Source organism: Pituophis catenifer, unplaced genomic scaffold (genome assembly GCF_029215685.1).
Source record: "Pituophis catenifer annectens isolate HBS135680 unplaced genomic scaffold, rPitCat1.0.hap2 SCAF_15, whole genome shotgun sequence".
NCBI lineage: Eukaryota > Metazoa > Chordata > Lepidosauria > Squamata > Colubridae > Pituophis > Pituophis catenifer.
The window spans coordinates 3924620-3952598 of NW_027256895.1; the positions used below are offsets into that span (position 1 = coordinate 3924620).

At 49.1% G+C, this 27979-nt stretch overlaps 1 protein-coding gene across 1 annotated transcript; it reads right to left on the minus strand.

The window, feature by feature from the left end:
* Positions 1 to 27674, minus strand: DCAF11 (DDB1 and CUL4 associated factor 11). The gene is made up of 15 exons (XM_070954482.1): positions 27595 to 27674; positions 26777 to 26973; positions 21141 to 21268; positions 20652 to 20773; positions 17252 to 17316; positions 17005 to 17105; positions 13336 to 13482; positions 13199 to 13253; positions 13036 to 13104; positions 10859 to 10916; positions 8555 to 8740; positions 6918 to 7071; positions 5132 to 5284; positions 3427 to 3533; positions 1 to 1666 (listed from the first exon to the last, which is right to left on the minus strand). The coding sequence occupies exons 2-15, from the start codon at positions 26923 to 26925 to the stop codon at positions 1541 to 1543; spliced, it is 1620 nt and encodes a 539-aa protein (XP_070810583.1). The 5' UTR covers positions 26926 to 26973; positions 27595 to 27674; the 3' UTR covers positions 1 to 1540.
* Positions 27675 to 27979: the final 305 nt, after the last annotated feature.

The following is a 27979-nucleotide window of genomic DNA, read 5'->3' on the forward strand; positions in this document are numbered from 1 at the left end:
CAATGTCAACCACTTTTATTTTAAAGACAATTTAAGACAGCTGTTTTGCATCGCCCCTGAAACGGAGAAAGGGGGGGGAAAAGACCCTCCCCTTTTCTACAAAACCTAGATTTGGAAAGGAGCCCCAACGTGGACCCCTCCCCCCCCAGAAGGCAGGACCTCGAGGGAAGGATTGTGAGGGGGTGGGTGGGCTCCTTCTCCAACTAGAATAAACGAACACGGAATTTTTTTCCTCCAGCTTTTACACGCTTAAAAATAACACGTGGCTCTTTTCGCTCGTCCCTTCCATCCATTATTTTTTAAAAAAACTCCTCTTCGGGTACCCCAAAAGCCCCTTCTTTGCACCCTGAATATTTACAGAGCAGGTGAGGACCAACCCCCCACCTATGAGCGTTTTGGAAAGAGAGCCGAGGAAGAGCCAAGTTGGGGACATCTTTTAAGGCGAAAGACGATAGCAACGCCTGTCCACCCTTTTCTCGAGAAGAGACAAGAAAGGGGTCCCTCTATTTTGGGGAGGTGGGGTTGACCGAGGGCGATGGGGCCGATGCGAAGAAGACATCCTTAACATCTGGGAGAAAGAGGAAGAGGTTGGCAGCTGGGAAGGAAGCTCCAACTGTCCCTCTGGCCACAAATCTCCAACGTTTTCGTGGCGCCAGACAAATATCCTGCAAGGACCCCCCCCCTCCTCCCCAGCTTCCTGGGGGGTGGGGATGGGGGGCAGCGAGCACTCGCCATCATCCCTCGGAGAAAAGAAGGGGGAGCCATTTCAATCAACCCCCGAGGATCTTCGGAACGCCAAGAGGGATCTTTGGGGATCTTGTCGCTTGGGATCGCCTCTCCGTTGCTCAGATCCAGAGGAAAGCTGGATATAGATTTGTATTTCCCCCCCCCCCCCACATTCCCTGATAAAGCTCCAGACGGAGGTCGAGTCTTAAAGAGTCCCCCCAAAATTATTGTGGGTGCATTACACCTTTTTTTCCCTGCAACGAATCTGGGCGTTGCGGAGACCATCTTCAGGGAGGAATCGGCTGGGCTGCTGTTGGGGTGATTTCCCGTCATGATTCTATATATCCCCAAAAAGGAGGAGATTTCCTTCCGAGAGCCCATTGGGCTTTCCAGCTGTAGCCCCCTCCAGATGTGAATTTCGGTGACCCCATATTCCTGGGCTGCCGTCCCCCCTCCGATCAGGATTCGTCCAGCTCATCTGGAAGGATACAGAATCAGCTCAGCCTTGAGCAAGACATCCAGCGGTGTTGTTTGCCATTTTTCTTTTTTTTTGTCGCTATCCTTCGGATCCGACGGCGGGATGGTTATTCCGTAGCCCAAAGCCGATGACGCCGGAAGGTTTCGGTGACGGGAGACCGGTTCATTCGAGAGGGGTGGTGGGTTCGTCCGAAGCTCCTTTCCTCCCTGCCCCGGCGAACCCCACCCCCTCCTCGAAACGATTGGCAACGCAAGATGTCGTTTTCGCCCTCGCTCTCGGCCCCTGAGCACGTCCCAAACTGGAGAACGGTGGCGAAAAAGCGAGGGGGGGGGAAGGCTACTGGTGTGGGGGGACGGCCAGCTGGGGGTGCTTTTCTCGGGCTGTTAAGAACTGCTGGGGGTCGCCGAGATCGTCTTCGTCGTACTCTGCTTGATAATCCCAGAGACACACGTTTCCATCCCACTGCAAGAGAGAGGAGGGGGGGGGAAGAAGAGAGGAGAGGAGAAGGGAGGAGAGAGGGAAGGGTAGAGGGACAAGAGAGAGAAGACAGAGAGAGGAGAGAGAGATAGGAGAAAGAGAAGGGAAGAAGAGAGATAGTGTGTTATTGTTTCTATTCAGGGATTACAGGTAGTCCTCAAATTACAATTTTAATGGAGATTATTAGAATTGAAAGTGACCCGCTTTGTTGATCCCGTGACCCAAAGGCCAGCCATTAATAGAACCCAGCACAGGTAGTCCTCGCCTTCCGACCACCATGGCGACCCAAATTTCTATTTCTAAGTGGTTAAACTGAGTTTCGACCCATTTTAAGGCCATTCTTACCACCGTTAGCGAACCGCTGCAGTTGTTAAGTTAGTACCACGGCGGTTCAGCGAATGTGACTTTGCTCGTCAGACGGTCGCGGGGAACACTGCCACCGTCATAAATATGAGTCAAGGGCCAAGGGTCTGAATTTGGATCACGGGGATGTTGCAACGGTCCTTAAGTTTGAGAGCATTTTAACAAACTGCATCACTGTCTGGCTTGGTGGCAGCAGTGCCTCAGATAGAAAGTCCATACAGAGAGTGGTGAGGGCAGCGGAGATTATAGGAAACTCGCTTCCCCTTATTCAGGATACCGCTTATAAACGCTTAGAGCCCGAAGCATTATCAGAGCCCCCACACACTCACTTCACTGTCTGTTTATGTTGCTCCCCTCTGGAAGGTGGTTTATAAGTATTTCTAGCAGGACTACCAGATTCTGTAACAGCTTTGTTCCCTAGGCCATCCGTCTAGCAAACTCGCAAGATTCGTTTTTCCTCGCCATAAACATGTATACATTCGAGCTATACTGTGTTGTTTCTCCACGTCGTGTAATATATGTGGGTATATACACATAATTTCGTATTTATTTATTCATCTTGTCATGTTTGTGCAGTGTAAAATTGGGAGGTGGTGACCTTTTAAGAGCTGTATGCAATGAAATTTCATTTTTTAATGTATGTCAATTTGTGTACATTCAAAGCAGCAGTGAAATCCAAATTTTTTTACCACCGGTTCTGTGGGCGTGGCTTGGTGGGTGTGGTGTAGTTGGTGGGCGTGGCAGGGGGAAAAGGATATTGCAAAATCTCCATTCCTACCCCACTCTGGGGCCAGCCAGAGGTGGTATTTGCCGGTTCTCTGAACTACTCAACATTTCCGCTACCGGTTCTCCAGAACCTGTCAGAACCTGCTGGATTTCACCCCTGATTCAAAGTGACAATAAAGTTATTCTATTCTATTCTATTCTATTCTATTCTATTCTATTCTATTCTATTCTATTCTATTATTCTATTCTATTCTATTCTATTCTATTCTATTCTATTCTATTCTATTCTATTATTCTACCCTACTCTACTCTACTCTACTCTACTCTACTCTACTCTACTCTACTCTACTCTATTCTAATTCTATTCTACTCTACTTTCTTCAACTTATTCTCTTCTATTCCTATTCTATTCTGTGTGAACGGTCGTAAGTCACTTTTTCTCAGTGCCGTTGTAACTTCAAACAGTCACTAAATGGTCGGTTGTAAAGTCGAAGACAGCCTCTAAAAAACTTGGCCTCTGGCTAGAAAAAGGGCACTTTTCTTAACTCCTTTGGACAGGTCAATAAAGCGAATAAGCACAACACAGCCACAATGGGGCTACTCCCCCTAAAGAGGAATTCCTCCATCCCTGCCTGCCGTCGGTTCCCGAAACTTACCGAGCTACTAACAATCTTCTCCTCGTAGGGATGCCAACTCACGTCCCGCACGCAGGCCTGGTGATTGATCAGTTTCTTCACAATGAGGCCGGTTAGGAGATCGTAGACTGGGGGGAGAGGGGAGGAAGGTGGGCGAGAAGAGGGAAGACAAGAGGAAGAGCATCAGTAGCCAGGTAGGTTTAAGAGCCTTGGTGGCGCAGCAGACTAAAGCACTGTTAAGTAACAGCAGCTGCCTGCAATTACTGCCAAGTTCAAATCTCACCAGGCTCAAGGTTGACTCAGCCTTCCATCCTTTCGAGGTAGGTAAAATGAGGCCCCGGTTTGTGGGGGCAATAAGCTGACTTTGTATAAATATACAAAAGGATGAAGGCTATTGCTTAACGCATTGTAAGCCGCCCTGAGTCTCCGGAAAAGGGCGGCATAATAAATCGAACCAATAAATAAATAAATAATAAATAAGAGAGCAGGGGGGGAAAGGAGAGAGTGTCCCTGTACTGGAGGATTTTGGGGGGGTTTCCGAGATTTGATTCTGGGCGTATTGGGACTTCAGGCAACCCAATTAAAGAGACTGTTCTCTCCAAATGTCCCAAGCATAAATAAAATTGGGTATTTCCGAGTTCTTGCTTGCTCTTTACGTCGGTATAAATCCGTGGGAAAAGATTGATCAAACCCTGACTTCAAAGAAGAAAGGAGAATTATCGAAAGAGGAAGTTTCGTGCGGCTTTTAACATTTTTTTTTAGCCTGCCGCTCCCTCCCTAGGCTTCGGACAAATTCACTTCTTTATTTATTGGGATTCTGCCTTTTATTATTTTGAAAAGTTACTCAAGGAGATGAAGGTGCGTAACACACTTTCCTCGTTGTACTTTTCCTGCAGTAACAAACCAGTGGGGTGGGGGGTAGGCTGAAAAATAAAGGGACTAGCCGAAAGTCACCAAGCCGGCTTTCATGCCTAAAGTGGGACTAGAACTCACTGGCACCTGGTGATTGGCCCAAAGTCACCCAGCCAACTTTCATGCCTAAGGTGGGACTAGAACTCACTGGCACCTGGTGATCAGGCCAAAGTCACCCAGCTGGCTTTTGTGGCCTAAGGTGGGACTAGAACTCACTGGCACCTAGTGATTGGCCCAAAGTCACCTAGCCAACTTTCATGCCTAAAGTGGGACTAGAACTCACTGGCACCTGGTGATCAGCCCAAAGTCATCCAGCTGGTTTTAATGCCTAAAGTGGGACTAGAACTCACTGGCACCTGGTGATTGGCCCAAAGTCAGCCAGCCAACTTTCATGCCTAAGGTGGGACTAGAACTCACCGGCACCTGGTGATCAGCCCAAAGTCATCCAGCTGGTTTTAATGCCTAAGGTGGGACTAGAACTCACCGGCACCTGGTGATCAGCCCAAAGTCACCCAGCTGGCTTTTGTTCCTAAAGTGGGACTAGAACTCACTGGCACCTGGTGATTAGCCCAAATTCACCCAGGCAGCTTTCATGGCTAAAGCGGGACTAGAACTCACGATCTCATGCTTTTTAGCCTGTTGCCTCAAGCAGCTCTCAAATGCCATTTGACTTTTTACTTGGGAGGTCTGCGCCAGCAATCTCGGGTGGATCCCTGGATCTCCTGTCCTGCCCAATCCCACTCCAGCACTCAAGGGAATTGCTTTAGGTCTCCTCCTTGCGCTCGGAGGGCGTTCTGGTTCCCGAGCCACTTACCTACCACCCGCCCCGTGGAGCAGCCGCTGTAAATGTACTGCTGTCCCGTGCTGTGAGGAGGGGAGAACCGGCAGCGGATCAGGGTGTGCAGGACTCCGTGGCCCCGGTAGGTCATGAGAGAAGTGTCACCTGGAAGTTTTGATTTACGTCGGGCTGGGAAAGGAAAGGAAAGGAAAGAAAGAAGGATTCGAGGTGTCCAACCAGAGCAACATTAAGACCTGTGGACTTCAACTCCCAGAATTCCCCAGCCAGCCACGAGTAGCCCTGGGCTAGATTCAAGTTGTCCTTTGCACACATGTTGTTCTGACCCAGCTCCCCAAAAACGACAAACCCTCTGAACTGAACTCAGAGATTTCTTTAATTAGGGGCGCCGGCAGCCCCGGCAAAAAGTTTCTCTCTCACCACAGGGTAACAAGTCCGTCTGTCTGGGAGATGAATAGTTGTCTGCCACACCTATTCATTTCCTCCCTCTGCCTTTTATCCTGAGCTATGGTGGGGCCTCGCTAGCAACAGTGGCTCTTCTGTCCCGAGGACCGGCCCATAGATTTCCTCTGCTCTCCTCTCCTCTGTCTTTTGCGCATCCGAGCATCGGGCACTGGACCCAGCTGTACCTCCTCTTCCTCATCAGCCACCTCCAGACTGTTGTGACTCCGTTACCTGAGCCTGTGTCATCGGCAGGAGAGGACTCCGAGAGTGAAGGAGAGGAGTTGGCAAGGCTCTCCAGGACCCTCCTCTCTGGCAATGCCTTCGGTGTCCGCCGAAGGGCAAGAGATAGGGCCGGGGCCAAGCACGTCCACGCAGCCACAGATGGACAGTGATGAGGGTAATGAGTCTTGGCTGGATCCACGCCAGCGTCGCAGAGATAAGCGTGCGCAACAGAAGAAATGGCGTGCCCGACATTAGGCTGAGTCACTGGACCACACCCCACAGGATATAAAAGGGAGCGTGGTGGCCAGTCAAACCTTGTGACGAACAAAGCTGAAAGCTTCCACGCCATTCTGCATTGCCGGACTTTTGGCTATAGACTTTGCTGGATTATCTGTGGACTTGATTGACTCCGTAATTATTGAGCTGTTTCCTTTGATGTACCAGAAGCGGGGAGAAGTTATCTCTCCTCTTCGTAAGTAATAAACTCTTGGCAGGCAGCCACTAGGTTGTTGCCAAGTTCCGTTATCATAAGGAAAAGGATTTTGCCGGCTGGTTTGGTCTTTAACTCTTGAACGTCTGTTGGTGTGTGTGTGTGTGTGGTTGGGGACAGAACACAGACCTGGGGGTCTCCATCTGAGGGCTGATGAACCGTCTCTATCTCTGCCAGAGCTCCACTCCCTCTTCCCCCTTGGAGCTCTCGGGTTGCCTTGCTGCTGACCTTGACTCCCCACACCTCATCCTCCTCTGATTTGGCTACTGGGAGGGGTCGGTGACTGACAGGTTACAATACATGTATACAAACCAGAGGTGGGTTCCAGTAGGTTCCGACCAGTTCTGGAGAACCGGTAGCGGAAATTTTGAGTAGTTCGGAGAACCGGTCAATACCAACCTCTGACTGGCCCCGCCCCCATCTATTCTCTGCCTCCCGAGTCCCAGCTGATCGGGAGGAAATGGGGATTTTGCGGTAACCTTCCCCTGGAGTGGGAAGGGAATGGAGATTGTAGTCTCCTTCCCCTGCCACACCCACCATGCCACGCCCACAGAACCGGTAGTGAAAGTTTTTGAATCCCACCACTGATGTATACCTTGCATTCAACTCCTGCTTCTCCCATTAAAGAGGGGAAGGGGGGGTTCGTACCTTTTTTGGGTACCTGTTGCCAGCGATAATCCCAGATCTGCTGGGTGACAGCGTGCCGGGATGCTTCGAGGCCCTCCTGGCCCGAGAATTTGCGCATGTCCCATAGCTTAATGGTCTGGTCCTTGGAGTTGGAGATGAGGTATCGCGCGTCTCCCTGAGGGAAGAAGACAACAGCAGCTGAGGAAACCATTTGGATGCCTCCGTCCTCAACTTCCAAACAAACTTAAAAACGTCTTTAAAGGCCCACATCGGGAACCTTAATTCGGAATTTTCTCATCTTCCCGGAATGATTCATTGAATTTGGAAGGTGTCTTCCATTTATCTCCAACAGCAGTTAGGTTCCCGCTGGGAGTTTAAATTAGTTCATCCAGATTCCACGCATTTCTTTTTTTTTTTTAAAGAAATTTTATTTTATGCAGAATTTGTGATGAGTTCTTTAAAAGGGAAAGAACCCCGAGGATTTCCACTGCTCTCCTCTCCTTTGCCTTCTGCGCATCTGAGCATCGGGCACTGGACCCAGCTGTACCTCCTCTTCCTCATCAATCACCTCCAGACCTGGGGGCTGTTGACTCTCCATCTGAGGGCTGACGGACCGTCTCTATCTCTGCCAGAGCTCCACTCCCTCTTCCCCCTCGGAGCTCCGAGGATTTCCTTAAACTAGTTTTCTAGCGACTACCAGAAATGGCTGCAGCTGTCCCCGAGAAAAGCTTTGTCAGGCCTGGAAGTCATCTTTTGCATTGGACCTTCAGGCCTGCCATATTTACTACTGTGGGAAACCGGGAGGGGAGGGGTTATATGGAGCATGGGTGATATGTAGTCAGAACAATATTCCTTTCTCAGAGAGTCAAGGACATCTTGCCCTGCACCTGGAGGGCTGGAAATGGGAGGCATCTCTAGTTGGGACAGTGCTTGGATTGGACCATGTGATGGACATGTGGGTGTTAGGCAGGGACTTGGACTTTTCTATGGGTGGGGAAAACCTGGAAGCTTTCAGATTCGGGTTTTCCCAGATGTGCCAATTGTCAGGTTTCGAGGTCGTCTCAAATAAATTGCATTGCAAACAAAGTCTTTGATAAAAACTCCCATTTATTGAGCACGACATTCTAAATCCGACTCCATCGAAGCCAACACTGACTTCCAGACACCAAAACCCTCCCTTTCCGTTCCCCACTCCCCTGCACTCATTGGCCATCTTCCAAGCCACTCTACCCCTAATCTACTGCTCCAGCTCAAAGGAATTTCCCCCCTCCCATCCCATCTCCTAGGGGATATTATCTCCAGGGAAAATAAGTAGGTGAAAAGTCAAACGTCCCTTTCCAGACGCCTCCCTTCTCCTTCTTATGTCAGCACTAGAGTAAATGCAGCTTGAAGTGCTGACACCAATATGACATCGCTAACAAAATGGAACTTTGAGGAACTTCAAGCCTTGAAGTCTTCTTTCGTTGGGGGTGTCGCTTGGAACCCTGACTGGGGAATTCTGGGAGTTGAACTCCACATGTCTAAAGTTGCCAAGGTTGGAGCACCCTGCTTTAGGCTAAGAGGGAGCTGGCTGGGGAATTCTGGGAGTTACAAATCCACACAAAGAAGTTGCCAAGGTTGGACGTTTCTGCTTTAGGCTCAGCAGGAGCTGCGCTCACCTTGCTGTCGATGAAGGTGATGCCGTCCTGGTGCCCAGCCAAGATCCCCACAGGCTGGGGGTCATCCTCTCGCATGGTGCGCCGGTCCCACACTTTGCAGATGGCGTCATCGCCTCCTGAGAAGACGATGTGGGAACTGTTGTCAGCAAAAGCGACGGCGTTCACGTCGTCTTCGTGGGCCTCGATCTGCACGGGAAGGGAGCAAAGGAAACGGAGGCGAAGAAAGAAGGAAGGAGATTTCAGTGGGAGAGTTGAAGGTATGTGGTGTATTGCCCAGATTTGATGGGTTCACTCGCCCTGAAAAGTAGCTAAACTCTAGAGGACATATTGGGGTTCTGGAAGACCTCCTTCAACGTTGCTGAGCGCTCAACTCTGGAGCCCTCCAGTGAGGCTTCTCTTAGCCAGAAGGACAAGCTGGACCAGGGGTGTCAAACTCAATTTCATTGAGGGCCGCATCAGGGCTGTGATTGACCTCGGAGGGGGGGAGGCGTAGTCGACTGGGTAGGTGTGGCCGACTGGGTGGGTGTGGCCATCTTGATACCTATTGTGGCCTGCCAGCGGATCTGGCAGCAGATCTGGACAGTGAGGAGGTTGGGGAGGAACATGGGCCAGTTCCTGGATGGGGAAGGCTCTGACGAGTGCTTTGCGTCGGAGGCAGAGATTGGGCCAGGGCCATCTGACAGTTGTCGGACATCAGTGGGGCAGAAGAACAGCTGGATCCTGTTCCCAGTCTGCACATGCACAGAGTTTCCAGATGAAGGGAACAGCTAAAGAACAAGGGTCAACTCAGGAGTAAAGCCACAGGTGGACGGTGAATGGCTCCTCCCAGAGGGAATAAAAGAGGAGCGACAGGGGAGTGGAGTTTGCAGGAGACAATTAGTTTGCTTACTTGGTTCGTGACTCTCCGAGACTCCTTGCCAAGTTTTGAAGATATCGGCCTGGCAGCTCTCCAAGCCAGATAAGGTCTGTGACTGTCAATTCTCCCTTGAAAGACTTTGCTGAAGGTGGATGAGAGGAATTCACTGTTCGTTTAATAAAAGAGGTTTTGTCGGGACCAGGATTCTGCTTCGTGCTTTTTGGGGAAGCCTAGGCCAGAACAGGTGGGCGGTGTTCTGCCCCAGTTACGGACCCCAAAGAACACAGCACACACAAAGTTTGTACAAAACTTAATTTACTAAAATAACTCAAGTCTTTTTCAAAACAAAGGCTGTTAATAAACTTTCTTAACTGCCTACAAGAAACCAAAGATAAAGTAATCACAATCTTACTAAGGTTGGCAGAAAGCCCAGAAGCAATTTGCAGAGAATCCAGACGCGAAGGAGAGTGAACTAAAGTTGTTCCCTACAAATTGCTTCAGTCGGTGTTCCTTCTTAAATAGGCTAGGGGAGTGGCCAATTAGCCCCAAGCTTTACTCTTGAGGAGACCTCCTCCTGAGGAGCCATTCTTGCCTTTTGGCCGCTCTGTGCGCCTGTGCATCGAGAAGAGGCTCCTCCTCTTCGTCCTCTTCACTTAAAGGAGCTTCTGGAGGTCCTGAAGGCCCTGGCTGAATCCCTGCCTCTAGCACCATATCTTCTCCAGCCTCCTCATTGTCTGACTCGAGTGCCAGCTGCACAGGCTGCTGGTGCATCACCACACCAGCCTCCTCGCTGTCAGAATCAGCTACAATCCGCACAGGCCACTGACGGGCCACAACAGGCTGGGGGATCCATTGTCTCCAGTGCACGCTCAGGGGGCAGGACATGCCGGCCCCGCAGATCTAAGGCTAACTGCGTTATGGCCTGGTCGGTTGCCGTCAAATTGTAGATCAGTGCCTGGCTAGCCTGGGTTGGAGCTGAGGCGCTGGTCCTTCGCTGTTTACAAGGCAAGATCTAATCACATTGTGGGCCAGATCCGGACTGTGGGCCTTGAGTTTGACACCCCTGTTTTACAGAATCGTTGTGAACCGATTTCCAGAGGGGTTGCGAACTGGGGACACAGGGCAGAAAACCTCCTGCAGCCAAGCTGGCTCCACACCCATTTGCATCGCTCAGGTGACGCCCCCGAGGACACAGATAAACCTCCAAGTGGCCACAATGACCCTCTAAAAGGAGGCAAACGCCCAGCTGGTCTGCAAGGAGGATCAATCTTTCCGTCCCATACCATCCAGTCAGAACCGAAGAAGCTTCTCGGATGAGAAGCGAGACGTCTTCAAAGAAAAACCAGACAGTCCAGTTGCCTCTTGAAAAAAAAAAAAAAAAGCACACCTTTGGGACAAAACCATGACCTGGATGGTTGAGGGTCTCCGTAGACATCAACCCCGAGTACCTTTAGCGTCCGCTTATTCTGCTCCATGTCAAAGACGTACACACAGCCGTAGTTGGCCCTGTGGAGTGGACAGAGAATAAAAAGGTTACTGCGTGTGGGGTGACACACACACAGTGGTCACAGCGAAGGATTTCGGTAACAACCCTGCACGGGAGAAGAATAAAGGTAGCCCTTGACTGTTAGGAAATGATTATTACCTACCTTGTTGGCTTGGCAATATATAAACTCTCAATATAGCTTTAAGACTGCTGTATTGCATCACACTGTGTCCTGATTGGTTAGCTCTGTAGCCAATCTCCTTAAGAGGGAGCTAGAAACATGGTTTGTTTTCTCTTTGCTGTTCTTGCTCTCTGATCTCTCTGTATGCTACTGTTTGCAAATCCGGAAGAACTTTTTATTGTGAATGACTGTGACGACTGGTAAGAAGACTTTGTTATTGGATTATCCCTGGACTGTCGTTTTGCTATCTCCTGCTTTATATGTGTATGACCTGGACTGTTTATTGGACTGTGCCTTACTATTTCCTGAAAGTAAACACAACTCAGTGTATCTGTGTGTTGGCTGTGTTTATTCGTAACTACTCTCAATCGCTTTCATGTGCACACCTTTGCTACTCAAGGGTTACTCTGCGAATTCCTTAACGTAGACTTACGACCGCAGTTGAGCCTGTAATTTCTAGGGCTAAGGCAGACAGTTGTTAAAGTGACTTTTGCCCCTTGCCTTGCCACGGTTGTTAAGTGAATCACTGAAGTTGCTAAGTTAGTAACGTAGTTGTTTAAGTGAATCTGGCTTCTTCGTTGACTTTGCTCGTCAGAAGGTTGCAAAAACGTGTCCTTGGGACACAGCAACGGTCGTAAGCATGAATTTGGATCCCGTGACCACGGGGATGGTGCCAACGGTCCCAAGGGTGAAAAAACAGGCCGTAAGCTGCTTTCGTAGGTGCCGTTGTAACTTCGAACGGTCACTAAACGAAGGGTTGTTAAGTTGGGAGGAGCAGAAATCAAAGCGCCTTGGTAGTACAGTGGTCTAAAGCACCCTGTTATTAAGACCAGCTGCCTGCAATTACTGCAGGTTCGAATCTCACCAGGCTCAAGGTTGACTCAGCCTTCCATCCTTTCTAAGGTAGGTAAACTGAGGACCCAGTTTGTGGGGGCAATAAGCTGACTTTGTATAAATATACAAAAGTATGAAGGCTATTGCTTAGCGCATTGTAAGCCGCCCTGAGTCTCCGGAGAAGGGCGGCATATAAATCAAATTTTAAAAAAAAGCATTGAAACCGAGTCGTGGGTGTGTGTTTTGCCTCGGGGCTTCCAATGGGCCTTCCAAGCAAATGCCAGAAATGGGGCTTTCCCTGCCACTAAGAGCTGGCAGACAGAGGGGCATCATTTCCTAGCCTCCAAACAGGAGTGGCGGGAAAGGAAGAGAGGGAGGGAGGGAGAAAGGAAGGGAGGAGGAAGCGAGAGGGAGGGAAAGAGAAAGAGAGGGAGAAAGGGAGGGAGAAAGGAAGGGAGGAGGAAGCGAGAGGGAGGGAAAGAGAAAGAGAGGGAGAAAGGGAGGGAGGGAGGGAGAAAGGAAGGGAGGAGGAAGCGAGAGGGAGGGAAAGAGAAAGAGAGGGAGGGAGGGAGAAAGGGAGAAAGAGGGAGCAAGGGAGAGAGAAAGGGAGGGGGAGAGAGGGAGACGGATAGAAAGGGAGGGAGGGAGAGAGGAGAGAGACAGGGAGGGAGGGAGAGGGAGAGAGACAGAAAGGGAGGGAGGGAGGGAGAGAAAGACAGGGAAGGAGGGAAGGAGAGAGGAGAGATCGAGACAGGGAGGGAGAGAGAGATAGGGAGGGAGGGAGACAGAAAGGGAGGGAGGGAGACAGAAAGGGAGGGAGGAAGAGACAAGGAGGAAGAGAGGGAGGGAAAGAAAGCCAGGGAAGGAAGGAGGGAAGGAGAGAGAGAGGAGACAGACGGGGGGAAGGGAGGGAGGGAAAGACAGGGAAGGAAGGAGGGAGAGAGAGGGAGAGAGAGAAAGGAGAGAGAGAGAGAGGGAAGGAGGGAGGGAGGGAGAGGGAGAGAGGGAAGGAGAGAGGGAGAGATGGGGGAGGGAGGGAGATGCGCTCGAAGACTTTGTTTCTCTCCAAAGAAAAGATTTATGCACTATGAGGGAAAAGACCATTTTGCAAACAGCTGGCTTACCCGCCGAGCACTTCTCTCCCATCCGAGGAGACCGCCAGGGAAAAGACGGCAAAACGGCGTTCATCGGGCCTGCGAAGAAGAGAAAGTCGTTATGCCAGGTGCAGGGTGTGTCTCCGTCATTTAACGGGGCACGGGCAGAGGTGTGTGTGTGTCTCCTCTTTACCTCAAGTCCAGGGCGGTCTGGGTCTCGCTCTCCCCGTAGATGTTGCAGATGTGAACTAAAGAGAAGGAGGGAGCAAGGGCTAGTACCGACTACCCGGAGGCAACCCAGTTTTCCCCCTAAGCGCCATAGAGACTCACTGTAGTCCGACCAGCTGGAGTAGAGGAAGTGGGTCCTGTCGGGGGTGAAGGCCACGTCCAGGACACTCCAGCCGACGTCTCGGGCTTTGACACTCCGGAAGTTCCGGAAGGCTCCGTAGGCGCAGTCGTATAAGCGGATTCGCTGGTCTGAAAGGGGGGGGGGAAAGGAACATAAAAGTCTGTTCTTCTGGGGGCTTGAGGGGTTGGAAGGCTGGGCAGGAAGTTAGCAAGCCCGCGTTCGAGACCCGAGAGCTTCCGTGGGGCGGGGTTGAGTTCCCGTCCTTTGCTCCAGCTCCTGCCGGGGACAGGAAAGGAGCCCCCAATTAGGCGTTCCCCAGGACAGCGGTGATGTCACCGGCTAATCCTTTCACCCTGGAAGCGCCTCGGTGCTTCTGACTCGAGTACAGGTAGTCCTCAACTTACGACCACAATTGAGCCCAAAATTTATGTCGATACGTGAGTTTTGCCCCACTCGATGACTTTTCTTGCCACGTTTGTTACGTGAATCACTGCAGTTCTTAAAATCACCAACGTGGTTTGTTAAGTGAATCTGGCTTCCCCATTGACTTGGCTTGTCAGGTCGCAAAAGGGGATCACATGATTCCTGGGACACTGCAACCGTCATAAATGTAAATCAATTGTCAAGCGTCCAGATGTAAATCACGTGACCACCGGGATGCTACAACGGTTGTAACGGTCATAAGTCACTTTTTCCAGTGATGTTGTAACTCTGAACGGTCGCTAAGTGAACTGTTGTTAAGTCGAGGACTACCTGTACAAATAAACAGGGAACGTAACTAATGTAACTTCATCCTCACCAGTTTCCCCACAACAACTGCTCTGTGAAACGAATCGGGCTGAGAGAAGGACTTGCCCAAGGTCACCCAGCTGGCTTCATAATCTTGCAGCAGTTGTTAAGCACATCACGTTGTTAAATGAATCCATGGTCATTAAGCAAACACTGTGGTTGTTAGGCGAACCAATGGTTTGTCGTGGGGGTGGTTTTGCCCAAAATGGGGAGAAAGTTCCATTTTTATTAGCAAAACTTATAAACGGGATGCTGCAAACTATGTTGCAGAACGCCTAAAGTTTCTTATGGGAACCAAGGTCATTCCAACAGATGGCTGAGAGGAGGAGGAGCGGAGTAACCAAGCAACCTGCTAACACCTTCATTGGACAATGTGACTGAGGATCTGGGGAACTTTTTTTTTTAATTACCGTATTTTTCAGACTATAAGATGCACTTCCCCCCCCCAAAAAAGTGGGTGGAAATATCGATGCATCTTATAAACCAAATACGGCCCTGTTTTTGGCCTCCCGAACCCCCCCGCGCGTCCCATTTTTGCCAAAAATGGGCCCGTTTTTCGCAAAAACGGGATGCGTACAGGGTTTGGGAGGCCTGCAGAGTGTTCCTGGGGCTGGGGAGGGCAACAACGGGATGCATGGGGGGGTTTGGAGGCCAAAAATGGGCCAGTTTTTCGCAAAAATGGGACATGCAGAGGGTTTAGGTGGCCTGCAGAGTGCTCCTGGGGGCCGGGAAGGGCAAAAACCAGACACGCAGAGGCCAAAAACTTTTTTTTCTTGTTTTCCTCTTTGAAATCTAGGTGCGTCTTATACTCCAGTACATCTTATAGTCCAAAAAATACGGGTAGGTGAAAACTACAGGAACTTTCAGAGTCGGTTTTCTCACCAGTTGTGCCAATATGATGTATCCAATGAGTTTGTTCTTTGAGGAATCTACCGGCCCCGGAGTTCTGCTTTCAACGGATGCATTACTTGGAACGCTGAGAAGGACTACCTGTATCCTCCAGCATTCTATTCCCATAAAGCAGGCGTGTCAAACTCAAGGTCCATGGGCCCGTGGGGTGCTTAGATCTGGCCCGTGGGGCTGCCCTGGAATCAGCCAAGGACCGTCCGTTGGTGCCTCTGCCAGCGAAAACGGAGCTTGGGAGGGCTGCTCCCTTAAAAAGCAGGAAACAGAGTCTTGGTCCCGGCAAAACCTCTTTTATTTACCCGACTGTGAATTACGTTCATTCACAGTCAGCAAGGCCTGTCCAAACAGTCTTTCAGAGGAATATTTATCAACACAGACCTTATCTCGTTTGGCAAGCTGCCACATAACTTGTTTCCAAACGCAGTACAAGGCCAAACTTGGCACAGAGTCTCTCAGTCATAGAACGAACAAATTGTTTCCTGCAAAAGCCCCCTCCCCGTTCGCTCCTCTTTTGTTTCCTATGGGAGGGGCCAATCACCTCCAAGGTGTGGCTTTACTCCCAAGTCGACCCTGCTTTCTGAGTTGTTCTTGTCTTCTGGCAGCTCTGCGCACGCGCACAGTGGGAGTGGGCTCCAGCTGTTCCTCTGCCTCACTGTTGTCTAGCTCCCTCTCTGCCTCCGACGCAGAGCCTTCGTCCGAGCATTCCCCAGCCCCCAGGACTGGCCCATATTCCTCCCCAACTGTTGTGGTCCGCCAGCAGCCTGCAGAGCTGGCAGCGGAGTCGGATAGTGAGGAGGCCGGGGAGGAACATGGGCCAGTCCTGGAGTCTGGGGAAGGCTCGGACAAGGGCTCTGCGTCAGAGGCAGAGATGGGGCCAGGGCCATCTGGGAGTTATGCGCGGACTCCAGAGCCTCCAGAGTCGGACAATAGAGGCAGAGGAACAGGAGGAGCCTGTTCCTAGTGTGCGCATGTGCAGAGTTGCCAGAAGGCAAAAACAGTTAAAACTAAAGGGGCGACTCGGGAGTAAGGCCTGGAGATGATTGGCCCCTTCCATAAGGCTTAAAAGAGGAGCAAAGGCACGTGGGCCCTTTGCAGGAAAGCAACGTTGTTAATTCTGTTCCCAGTCGGCATCTCTGTTTTGAGTCTGGACTCCATGTGGCTTTGCCAAGTAGGTCTTTGGCAGCGTGTCAAGGGAAATAAAGGTTGGTGATTATCCCGAAGGATTTCTCCCGAAGGACTTTTTACGTCCCGAATGAACGTAATTCACAGCTGTTGCAATAAAAGAGGTTTTGGGGATTACTCGTGTGTTTTAATGACTCAGGAAGCCTAGGTCACAACACCAATCTCCTCACTGGTCTGACTCTGTTGCCAACTCCACTTGCCGCAGGCGGGCCACAACAGGCCCTCCTAAGGCTCACTGTCAGGTTTCGATGCTATCTCAAAATAAATGAATTTCCAAACTGCCAATCTTTGAGGAAATTTTCTCTTGATTGAGCATAGTGATCTGTCCCTGGCTCTTTCGCGGTCAGCACTGACCTTTGTCCCCCAAGCCCTCCCTTTCCGATCCCCAATTCTCTGCGTCTCATTGGCTATCTTCCAAGCCACTCTCCTCATCCCATCTCCGTCAGAACACAGGAATGTCCCCCCCTCCTCCCATCTCCGAGGGAACAGAATCTTCAAAGGAATTAAGTAGGCAAAAGTTCAAGCTTCTCCTCTCCTTTGATATGTCAGCGCTGGAACGCTGACACTCACATTTTTGCTCGCAGAGGGCTGCAGGAGACCGTCACAGCTGAAAATGGAGCCCAACCTGGGCATGGCCCCCCGCCCCCCGAGGTCAAACACAACCCTGACACAGCCTTCAATGAAATCAAGTTTGACATCCCTGCCGTAAAGGAAGAAGACAATCTAAAATAGGAATTTTTTTTTTTATAAAAAGAATACGTTTGGGAGCTTACCTTGACAAGCAGACATAAAAAGTTGTCCATCGCGGGAATAGATGCCACAGAAGGCTTTCTGCAAATAGGTATCCTTGACGGTCAGGTGATTGGGAAGGAAGCTGGGAAAGAAGAGCAAAATGTGAGGCATACCGATTATTCAGGTAGAGTCTCTTCTAAAAACACTTGTCTCTGATTCTTGCCTGAGAATTTACACTTACACACACAAACACACATATACTGTATTTCTCTCTTATCAGATACTTACTGTGACACGATCTGCGAACATTCCCCAGCTGAGAAACTGCTGTTATGGCAGAGGCCTCGTTCCCTCTGCGGGAAATGAAAAGAGTGAAGATTATATATCTCTGGAGATTCTCAAGTCATCCACCTTGTCCCAAAGGTTTTTTTTTTTTTCTCCAAGAGACAACTGGATTTCCTTTGAAGATGTTTTGCTTCTCCTCCCGAGAAGCTTCTTTGGCTCTGACTGGATCTTTCCGTTCCCCCACCATCCAGTCAGAGCCGAAGAAGCTTCTCGGAGGAGAAGCGAAACATCTTCAAAGCAAAACCAGAAAGTCCAGTTGCCTCCTAAAAAGAAAAAACGAACCTTTGGGAGTGAGGATTATATTACACTTTCTCACGATCTCTTCTAGTTAGCAGGGAAACAATTCAGAAAACCAAAGTTAGGGTTAGGGTTGATTCTGCATCAGAGCTTGATGGCAGAGGCCCCTTTTTTGGGGGGGATACCAAAGTAGACTGAGGATATCAATTCTGAACTCTTTCCTCTCTTGTTTCCTGCCAAGATGAAAGATTCTGCCCCACGAATAAGGATGTTTAACCAGCATTGGTGTATTCTGAAGGTCCAAAGCGCCACAAAGAGCAGCCTCACAATCAGACCGAGGGAGGGAATATATTGTTCAGATCAGAGGCCCTGCTTCCCTACAAGACCAATTTTAAACGACGGCTTCCTCTTTTTGAAGCTGTTTCCATCTTGTCTATGGAGATTCTCCGTCATCCGGGTGATGGTTTTTTTTCCAAGAGGCAACTGGACTTTCTGGTTTTTATTTTATTTTTTTAAAAAGAGTTTGTATTGAATAAACAAGATTATTACAATTCAACATTTTCGGTTTGGCTTCGTGCAATTATGCTATGTACATTATGTGAATAGTATCGAATAAAATTTATATAATTTAAAATTTAGATATTTAGTATTTATACGTTATTACATTGTCAGTTATAGTAGATCTTATTACTTTACCTATATAAGTTGCATAAATAGTTTATCTACTATTTGTAGCTTACCTACAAATTAAATCACGATATAGGAAAGATAAGGAGGAATGTGGCATAGAAATGGGGACCAATAGATTCGATAGGATATGGATGGGAGTAGAGAATAAATTATTAGCCAAATTATACTCATACATGAGTATATGACAGGGAAGGAGAAATAGTTAAGGATCAGATGATTGCTTGGGGGAAAAATATTGGACACAATATAATTTAGACGATTGGGAAGAAATCTGGAATAACAACCTTAAATTGACTAGAGCAGTAACATACAAGGAGAACCAGTACAAAATGCTGTATAGGTGGCACCTAGTGCCAACCAGGATAGCGAAAATATACCCGAATGCAAACCCAATGTGCTGGAAATGTGGTTATTCCCAAGGTACCTTCTACCATATGTGGTGGACGTGACCGGAAGCGACGAAATTTTGGATAACAATACAAAAATGGATCCAAGAAGTAATAGAGGAAAATATCAATTGGGAGCCAGAAATCTATCTCATGGGAGTACTAAGAAGGGCATATGGGAAGAAGAAGAAATACTTGATTATACACCTCATTACAGCCGCCAGATTAGTGTATGCGAAAAAATGGAAAGAGAAAGGAGGCCCAACAGAAGAACAGATAATTAGTAAAATATTAGAATGCGCTGAAATGTGTAGGCTAACTTATATGTTAAATGAGAACGAGGATTCGGAATTTTACACAGTATGGGAAAGGTGGTATAGGTAGCTGGAAAATAAATGTAAATGTTAATTTGAATTAAGAGAAACAGTATCAATCTGGTTTTATTTTTGAAGAGGTTTCGCTTCTCAGCCAAAGAAGCTTCTTCAGCTCTGGCTGGATGGTGAGGGGAATGGAAGGATTTATACTCCTTGCAGGCAGCTGGTTATTTGCATTCTTTTAGCGCAGTGATGGCCAACCTTTTCGGCACCGAGTGGAAATGTCACGTGCGCATGTGTGCACTCGTCAGGGCTGTGCTCCGGAAAAGCCGAACTTCTGGGTTCTAGTGCGCATGCATGACTGACGATCAGCTGGCTGGTGCACATGCGGAGGCCTGTTTTCGGCACTGCCGCGCGAGCGAAGGGATCGCGCTCCGGAAAAGCTGAACTTCCGGGTTCTCGTGCGCATGCGTACCCGACTATCAGCTGGCCGGCATGTATGTGCACACCGGTTTTCGGCACTGCCACGCGCACAGACAGCTGATTGTCTCACACACACATGCACACCAGAAAACCCAGAAGACAAACAGGCAAGGCCATGCGTGCCAGGCGACATGGCTTCGTATACCACCTTGGGCACATATGCCATAGGTTCGCCATCACAGTTTTAGCGGTCTATTGTTGTGGTCTGTCAACGGCCTTTGCGGATTGTAGCTGATTCTGAAAGCGAGGAGGCTGGTGCGGTGCTGCGCCAGCAGCCTGTGCAGCTGGCACTCGAGTCAGACAGTGAGCAGGCTGGAGATGATGTGGTGCCAGAGGCGGGGATTCAGCCAGGGCCTTCAGAACCTCCAGAAGCTCCCATAAGTGAAGAGGACAAAGAGGAGGAGCCTCTTCTCGATGCACGGGCGCGCAGAGCTGCCAAAAGGCAGGAGTGGCTCCTCAGGAGGTCTCCTCAAGAGTAAGGCGTGGGGCTAATTGGCCATTCCCTTAACCTATTTAAGGAGGAACGCCGACTGAAGCAATTTGTAGGGAACAACTTTAGTTCATACTCCTTCGCGTCTGGATTCTCTGCAAATTGCTTCTGGGCTTTCTGCCAACCTTAGTAAGATTGTGATTACTTTATCTTTGGTTTCTTGTAGGCTGTTAAGAAAGTTTATTAACAGCCTTTGTTTGAAAAAGACTGAGTTATTTTAGTAAATTAAGTTTTGTTCAGACTTTGTGTGTGCTGCGTTCTTTGGCGTCCGTAGCTGGGGCAGAACAGCTATTGAGGCCACCTGGAGGTTTATCGGTGTCCTCAGGGTCACCCGAGTGGTGCAAATGGGTATGGAGCCTTCTTGGAATTGTTGAAAGGACCTGTGTTGTAGGCTGGAAATAGATGATGTCGCATCCCTCCCGCTCTGTTGAAAAAGGGATTTTCAATTTGGACTTAGATGGCCTCTTTAATCCCCTCTTCCAAATGACCAGCTGCCTGCGAGGAGTATAAATCCTTCCATTCCCCCCTCCCCCCCACTATCCAGTCAGAGTTGAAGAAGTTTCTTGGATGAGAAGCGAAACATCATCAAAAATTAGAAAGTCCAGTTGCTTCTTGAAAAAAAGAAAAGAAAAAAAAAAAAACACCTTTGGGGATTGTTTCCATCTTGTTGCCAACCCTGAGCTTTTAAGGCAAAACGAACCCATTCGTTTCCAGCATCGTAGAACAGCGAAAAAACAGGATACCTGTCCCAGGAGCTTTGGGATGCTACGGTCGGGTTGCCCTGGCCTGAGTCGGCCCGTTGCTAACTGGATGAGTGTTTTAATCTCGTTGTGCTCCAGATCCCGGGTGTCTGGTGCCAAATCCACTGCAGAAGATCGAGAGAGAGAAAGAGAAAGGGACCGTGCATAAAATAATCCTAGGCAAACTTTCGATGTTTTTTTTTTTTTAAAGGATATCTACCTAGTTTAGTTTAAGTCTGAGATTGTCTGAATGTTGGGCGTTGGGCCTGAGGTCTAATTTAAGCGCTTCGACAGAATTCTGGATCACAAACAGCCCTGACAGGCTAAAAGTCAAAGAGTTTTCAGAGCAAGGGGAGCAATTACAACATCCAAAATGCTGAGATCTAATCTGGCCTAGCGAGCTTTCCACAAATATGAAGCCTGGGCCTTGTTAACTTTTGTTCATCGCTATCATCCGCGTTAAGAAAACGACTCTGGACTCCTTGGCGATACCTGGGGGTTTGTACTGATCTCCTAAACGTCCTTCCCAAGCATTGTCAGTATCGTCGTCGGAATCCGAAACAGCCTGGAACACCCGGGCACTGGCTGTTCCCCCTCCCTGCATGAGGTGAAACTGTCCCCTAGGGAAAAGCAGGAAGGAGACAAAGAGTAGCATTAGCAATTATGAACCCCGTTGCTTCACGAACTATTTGCCCCACGTACAATAGTATAAACCTTCGAAACCACAGTTTGGGTGTAACTACAGTACATTCACGGGTACAAAAGGAACTGAGCAACATTTTTTGCTTCCTGTTTTCTTTCCTCCTCCAATAGTTTTGACTGAGCAGCCGTGGGACTGTTTCATCTGAAGCAAACACTGTTCTGAAAGCTTCTGTTGTGGCCCGCCAGCTGCCAACGGAGCTGGCGGCAGACTCAGACGATGAGGAGGTTGGGGAAGAATTTGGGCCAGTTCTGGAATCTGGGAAAGGCTCTGACGGATGCTCTGCTTCGGATGCAGAGATAGAGCCAGGGCCGTCCAAGATTTCCCAAACACCGGAGAGGCAGCTGCCTTTGAAGGCTGAGATGAGTGAGGAGGAAGAACAGCTGGGGCCTGTTCCAGACATACTTGGTATGTGCAGAGCAGTTAGGAGAGGAGAGCAACGGAGGACAAGGAGTCGACTCGGGAAGCAAAGCACACGTGGACGCTGGATGGCCCCTGCCTGCCTGGGGAATGAATAAAGAGAAGGAAAGGGGAGTGGTGGTTGTAGGAGACAACTGTTCGTATTTCTGAAGATTTTGCTCATCGTGTTTCGTGCCGCAAAGACTGCTTGCCAGAACTTAATTTGCAGCCTTTCGGCTCATGGCTTGGCAATTATCACAAGGAACGGATAAGGTCTGTTACTGCAGTGAACTCCTTGAAGGACTCTTGCCTGGACTTTTCGGTGGGTGGATGCCATTAATTCACAAGAGGTAAATAAAAGAGGGTGTTTTCGTGACCAGGAGTCTGTTTCTTGCTTCTGCTAAGGCTGGGTCAGAACAGCTTCAAGGAGAAGACTTAAGAGCACAAATTCAGCTTTCGGAGACTGGACAGGAGTCCAATCTGGGTCGGTCACTAGGACCTGAGTTATAGTCAATCAATCACAAATGACCTAGGCTTCCTGATATAGTAAAAAGCACACAATTAGTCCCAAACCCCCTTTTTTTAAATTTTAACGGCTGCGAATTCCTTCCATTCACAGCACGTGCTGAATCATTTATAAATAGTCCAACAGAAGTCTGCCACAGTCCTTCGGATAAGGCTGGTAAACACCCACCTTTATCTTCTTTGACACGCTGCCAAAGGCCTAACTGGCAATTATCTTGGCAAGGCCACACGGAAACACAGAGTCAAAAACGGAGCTTCAAAGTACAAACCAACACCATCCACATTGCTTCCTGCAAAGGGCCACGTGCCTTTGCTCCTTTGTTAAGCCTTATGGGAGGGACCAATCATCTCCAAGCCTTACTCCTGAGTCGTCCCTTTTGTTTTAACTGTTCTTGCCTTCTGGCAGCTCTGCGCATGCGCGCACTAGGAACGGGCTCCCCCTGTTCCTCTGCCTCTCTGATGTCCGACTCTGGAGGCTCTGGAATCCACACAAAACTCCCAGATGGCCCTGGCCCCATCTCTGCTTCCGACGCAGAGCCCTCGTCCGAGCCTTCCCCAGACTCCAGGACTGGCCCATGTTCCTCCCCAGCTTCCTCACTGTCCGACTCTGCTGCCAGCTCCACAGGCTGCTGGCGGACCACAACACTTTCTTCTTAGTCAGGCCACCCTGTCCACAAGGAATGATTATATTTCCTCTTTCATATGTACTTGATCCTTTGGTCAAATTTCTTAAGTGTAATAGTATTGACAGAATCCTACTTTATATGCTTAAAAATTTCTCCTACCCTGTGCAATGTAGCTAGAAGTGCATGCTCTATCAAAATTGAATGCAAGAGTGGATACAAAGGCACAAACAGAAATTCTTCCTTCACAAGAAATTATAGCGATGTTAAGGGATTGATGATGATTAAAGGTGCGTAGCCACTGCAAATAACAGAACCTGGCATAAACACAATTGGCTTCTGGCGAGAGTCCAATCCAACAATTAGGAGAATTAAACCTAAGTCATGATTCTTGTGACCATCATGGATTCCTTTTATGATTTATGTGCTTTATCCTCACTCGGGTTCAGCCAAAACTAATAAATACACCCTTTAGTTCCTTGTGGAAAATATTTGATGCGGGTAATCCTTGATTTTCGACCACAATGGAACCCAACGTTTTTGTTGCTAAGCGAGCCAGTCGTTAACTGAGTCTTGCCCAATTTTATCACCTTTCTTGCCACCGTTGTTCAATGAATCACTGCTGAATCACCACAGGTCTCAAGTTATTAACACAATTTGTTAACTGAATCTGGCATCCCCATTGACTTTGCTTGTCAAGACGGTCGCAAAACGCGATCCCCTGACCCAGGGCACTGCGAGTGTCGTAAATAGGAGTCAGTTGCCAAGCATCTGAATTTTGATTACATGTCCGCGGGGGAATGCTGCAACAATCATGGGAAAAAAAATGGCCATAAGACACATTTTTCAGTGCCATCTTAACTTCTAAGTCACTAAATGAATGGTTGCAAATTGAGGACGACCCATAATGGAACCCTTAAATACACACATCCTAATGTGGTGAAGGATCAGGAAGAACAGCCCTCACCTGAGCGCGCCTATGGCAGGAGTGTCAAACTCGATTTCATTGAGGGCCGCATCAAAGTAGTTTTTTATATATCTATATATATCTATATATATCTATATATATATAAATTAAATTTGTATACCGCCCTACTCCCAAAAGACTCAGGGCGGTGAACAGCCAAATAAAATACATATAATACAAATGTTAAAAAGCCATTAAAATACAATTAAATAAGTAATTTAAGGGCAGGGGTGTGTAGCTCGTATTGGGGGCCTCTGTGGTGGCCAGGTGCTAAGACAGGACTTCCCTGAGTCCCTTCCTCCTTATCATTATAATCTTCCTTCCTTCCTTCCTTCCTTCCCTTTTTCCTTCTCTCTTCCTTCTCCTTTCTTCTTCCTTCCCCTCTTTCCTTATTTTTCCTTCCTTGCTCTCTTCCCATCTTCCCTTCTTTTGTCTTTCCTCTTTCTCCTTTCCTGTCCCTTCTTGCATGCTCAAATGCAAAAGGGAAAACATTTCTCCTTTTGTTTTGTTTTTAGTTTGTTTTGATAATCCTCTGCCAGCCAAAACGGAGGCTGGGGGGGAATGGGCTGCATGCGCCCCCCCCTCGCACCTTGTTTTCAGCCGTGACAACCTCCTGCAGCTCTCTTGCCAGTGAAAACAGGACATGGGCTGGTCCTTTGCTGTTACTAGGCTGGCCCCACGGGCTGGATCTAAACACCCCGCGGGCCACATCTGGCCCGCGGCCCTTGAGTTTGACACCCCTAGTCTATGGAGATTCTCAACCATCCAGGTTATGGTTGTCCCAAAAGGCAACTGGACTTTTTTGGGGTTTTTTTTTTATTAAAAACGTTTCACTTTTCATCCAAGAAGTTTCTTCAGTTGTAGGAACAGAGTCAGTTATTGTGGGCAATTGCTTTGCAAGACGCCTAAGTATCTCTTCCCAGAAGTTTTGCACTCTTTTACTGGGTTACAATGCCCTTGCTCCACAGCCAACATGTCCAATATATTTGGAAGAATCCCAATAGGGGAATTTACAGCAAAAATATCCATGCATTTGCTGGGTATGTATAATAAACTCAGGTGCCAGTGTGGCATCAAGGAGCTATGTGTGAAGTGCTGTAAATTCCCCCATTGTGAATTTAATGAATGCACTTCACAATGCTCAAAAGTTTTACAACTGCTCCTCTATTGCAGTATTTCTTCAACCTTGGCAACTTTGAGAGGTGTGGACTTCAACTCCCAGAATTCTCTGTCCCGCCTGAGTGGAACTTCAAAGGTGCTTTTTGTTTGTATCTTATGATTTAGGTTGTTTTTATTTCACATTTGACGACTATCACTTTGTATCTTGTGATTTATGACGACTGTATTTTATGATTGTGATATTATCACACTTTGTTGCTTGCACGTATACTGAGAGTGTCTATGGAGATTCTCAATCATCCAGGTCATGGTTGCCCCAGAGGTGCATTTTTTTCAAGAGGCAACTGGACTTTCTGGAAAGTCCAGTTACCTCTTGAAAAATAAGCACCTTTGGGATGTACACTGAGAGCTTCTTCACAGAGAAAAATTCCTTGTGTGTCCAATCACGCTTGCCCAATACAGAATACTATTCTATAAGCAGTCATCAACTTACGACCACAATTGAGCCATCAATTTATGTTGCTAAGTGAGGAATTTATGGAATGACTTTTTGCTCCATCTTATGACCTTTCTTGCCACTGTTGTTAAGCGAATCACTGTGATTGTTAAGTTAGTCACACAGTTGTTAAGGGAATCTGGCTTCCCCATTGAGTTTGCTTGTCAAGGAGGTCGCAAAAAGTGATCACATGACCCCGAACCATTTGCCGAATGTCTGAATGCAAATCACATGACCACGGAGATGCTGCAACGGACGTTAAGGGTGAAAAACGTCCATAAGTCCCCGTTTTCAGTGCCGTTGTAACTTCAAACGGTCACTAAACAAACTGTCGTAAGTTGAGGAGCCTCTGTACAGGTAGTCCTCGACTTACAAGTCTACTTAGTGGCCGTTCACTGCAAAAAGCAACTCATAATCACGACCCGTTGCAACCTCCTCGCGGTCACGTGATTTATACCTCGGGAAACTCGAAGACCGGCTCACATGTACGACGGTTGTCGCGTCCCAGAGTCACGCCATCCCCCGGTGTCGACCTTCCGACCAAGCCAAGTCAACGAGGAAGCCAGAATCACTTAACCTACCGGGCGACTCTTTTCAACGGCTGGACTGCTGAATCTAGCCCTGATGGGATTTTTCTATGCTGTACCATGTGGTTGTGAAGTGGCCGTTTTGTTTCCCCAATGTACAGATCTGCAGTTGGCTCATTGCATTGTACTGCATAAACCAACTGGCCTCAGGTAAAAGGTGACGGTAAAAGTTCCCCTCACACATATGTGCTAGTCGTTCCCAATTCTAGGGGGCGGTGCTCATTTCCCGTTTCAAAGCCGAAGAAGAGCCGGCGCTGTCCGAAGACGTCTCCGCGGTCCTGCAGCCAGCATGACTCAACGCCAAAGGCGCACGAAACACTATTTACCTTCCTACCAAAGGTGGTCCCTATTTTTCTACTTGCATTTTTTATTTTTAATGGGATTTCGAACTGCCAGGTTGGCAGGAAGCTGGGACAAGTGACGGGAGCTCACCCCGTCACGCGGCGCTAGGGATTCGAACCGCCGAACCGATCGACAAGCTCAGCGTCTTGGCCGCTGAGTCCAAGTCATCCGATCAGGGCACTTCATAAAAACGTGTCGCTGAAGCGCCCGGATTTCTGGTGGCTCCGTTGCGGTCGTAAGTCGAGGACTTACCTGCACCCGATTCCTTTTTTTTTTTTTTTTCTTTTCCCCTCAAGTCCAGTTTCCTTTCGGGATCTTCGCCTGGGTGGGTGGGAGGGGGGAAAAAAAGGGCGGGGGGAGGTGGAGTTACCTGCGCAGTAGATATGCCAGTACCTGGGCCAGATCCACATCCTCGTCGTCCTCGTCTTCGCTGCGCAGGATGCCCGAGTCCCTCCGTGACCAGCTGCCTTGGTTCTCCCGGCCCCCCGAGCCAGCGTTGCTACTGCTGCGGGAGCCCATAGCTCAGGGCATTCTCCAGCTTGGCCCAACGCTCACACTCTGCCCCTCCTTGGGATTCAGAAAGGAAGATGGTGGTGAAAGAGGAGGAGGAGGAGGAGGAAGAGAGGACACGGCGGCCTTCCTCCAAGCCTGTCATAGTCCCTTTTTTACTGAGGACTAGCGCCTTGGAGGCACCTCAGGAGCGGCCCTGTTCTGCCCCCACCACCACCATATTCGTTTCTCAATCCTAAATAAACAGGCCCATTCCTGAGGCGCCTCTGGGGCAAACTGCCCCCCTCTCTAACCTTTCACCTCAGCTCAACAGCCCCCCCCCACCAATGGAAAACCAGCTTGTTAGAACGTGGTTCCCCCGTCCGCGGATAGCTCTCCGCCAATGGGAGACGTCCTCGGGCCAGGCTCCTCCAATCAGAGCGCGCCATACTATGGGGACACTCTGGCTGCCCGGCTGCCCTTTCTTTGCCCACCAATCAGGAGGGTTCTTGGAGTTGTTTTTTTTTTATTATTATTATTATTGCAAGGGCGTCCTCGGGCTGTTCGCCCCCCTCGCCCGCCCACCCACCCTCCTCGGGGATCAGTCGGCCAATGAAATGCTTCCCGCTTTTTCTTTGGCTGTTCTTTTCTTCTGCCACCTCCCCCCCTCCCGCGCGGTGAGCGCGAGACCCTCCTCACCCTCTTAACGGTCGGAGCGCGAGGCCTTGTTTACATCTTAGAGGGACCACCGCTTGAACCCGAGTGGGACAGAGGCCGAGGGGGCGGGGCGAGCCGGCTGCGAAGACGATTGGCCACCGCTCGGTTCACGTGAACTCACGTCAGGCTTTAAAGGGGGGGGCCTGCCCTGCTTTGATTGGTTGCTACGATTCTACCTCGTCCCGCCCCCTCTGTAAACTAGGTGATAAGGTACAACGCGTCATCGCTTTTGGGTGCAAAACATGAGCGGAAGGCGGGCGGTGGGCGGGGTAATTGATCTCGGATTGGCTTCCTTGAGTTTGACCGACAGCTTCCGTGTAAACGCTCTGGTCGGAGTGAAGATATCTTAAATAGGAGGCGGGCTTTA

Excerpts from the sequence above, each read along its gene's own strand:
- DCAF11 (XM_070954482.1), bottom strand. The coding sequence starts at position 26,925 with ATGGGCTCCCGCAGCAGTAGCAACGCTGGCTCGGGGGGCCGGGAGAAC. Across the intron at positions 13,483-17,004 it reads TTTTATGTCTGCTTGTCAAG|ACCAGCGAATCCGCTTATAC; the intron begins GTAAGCTCCCAA and ends CCCCCCTTTCAG. Across the intron at positions 13,105-13,198 it reads CAGACCGCCCTGGACTTGAG|GCCCGATGAACGCCGTTTTG; the intron begins GTAAAGAGGAGA and ends TCTTCTTCGCAG.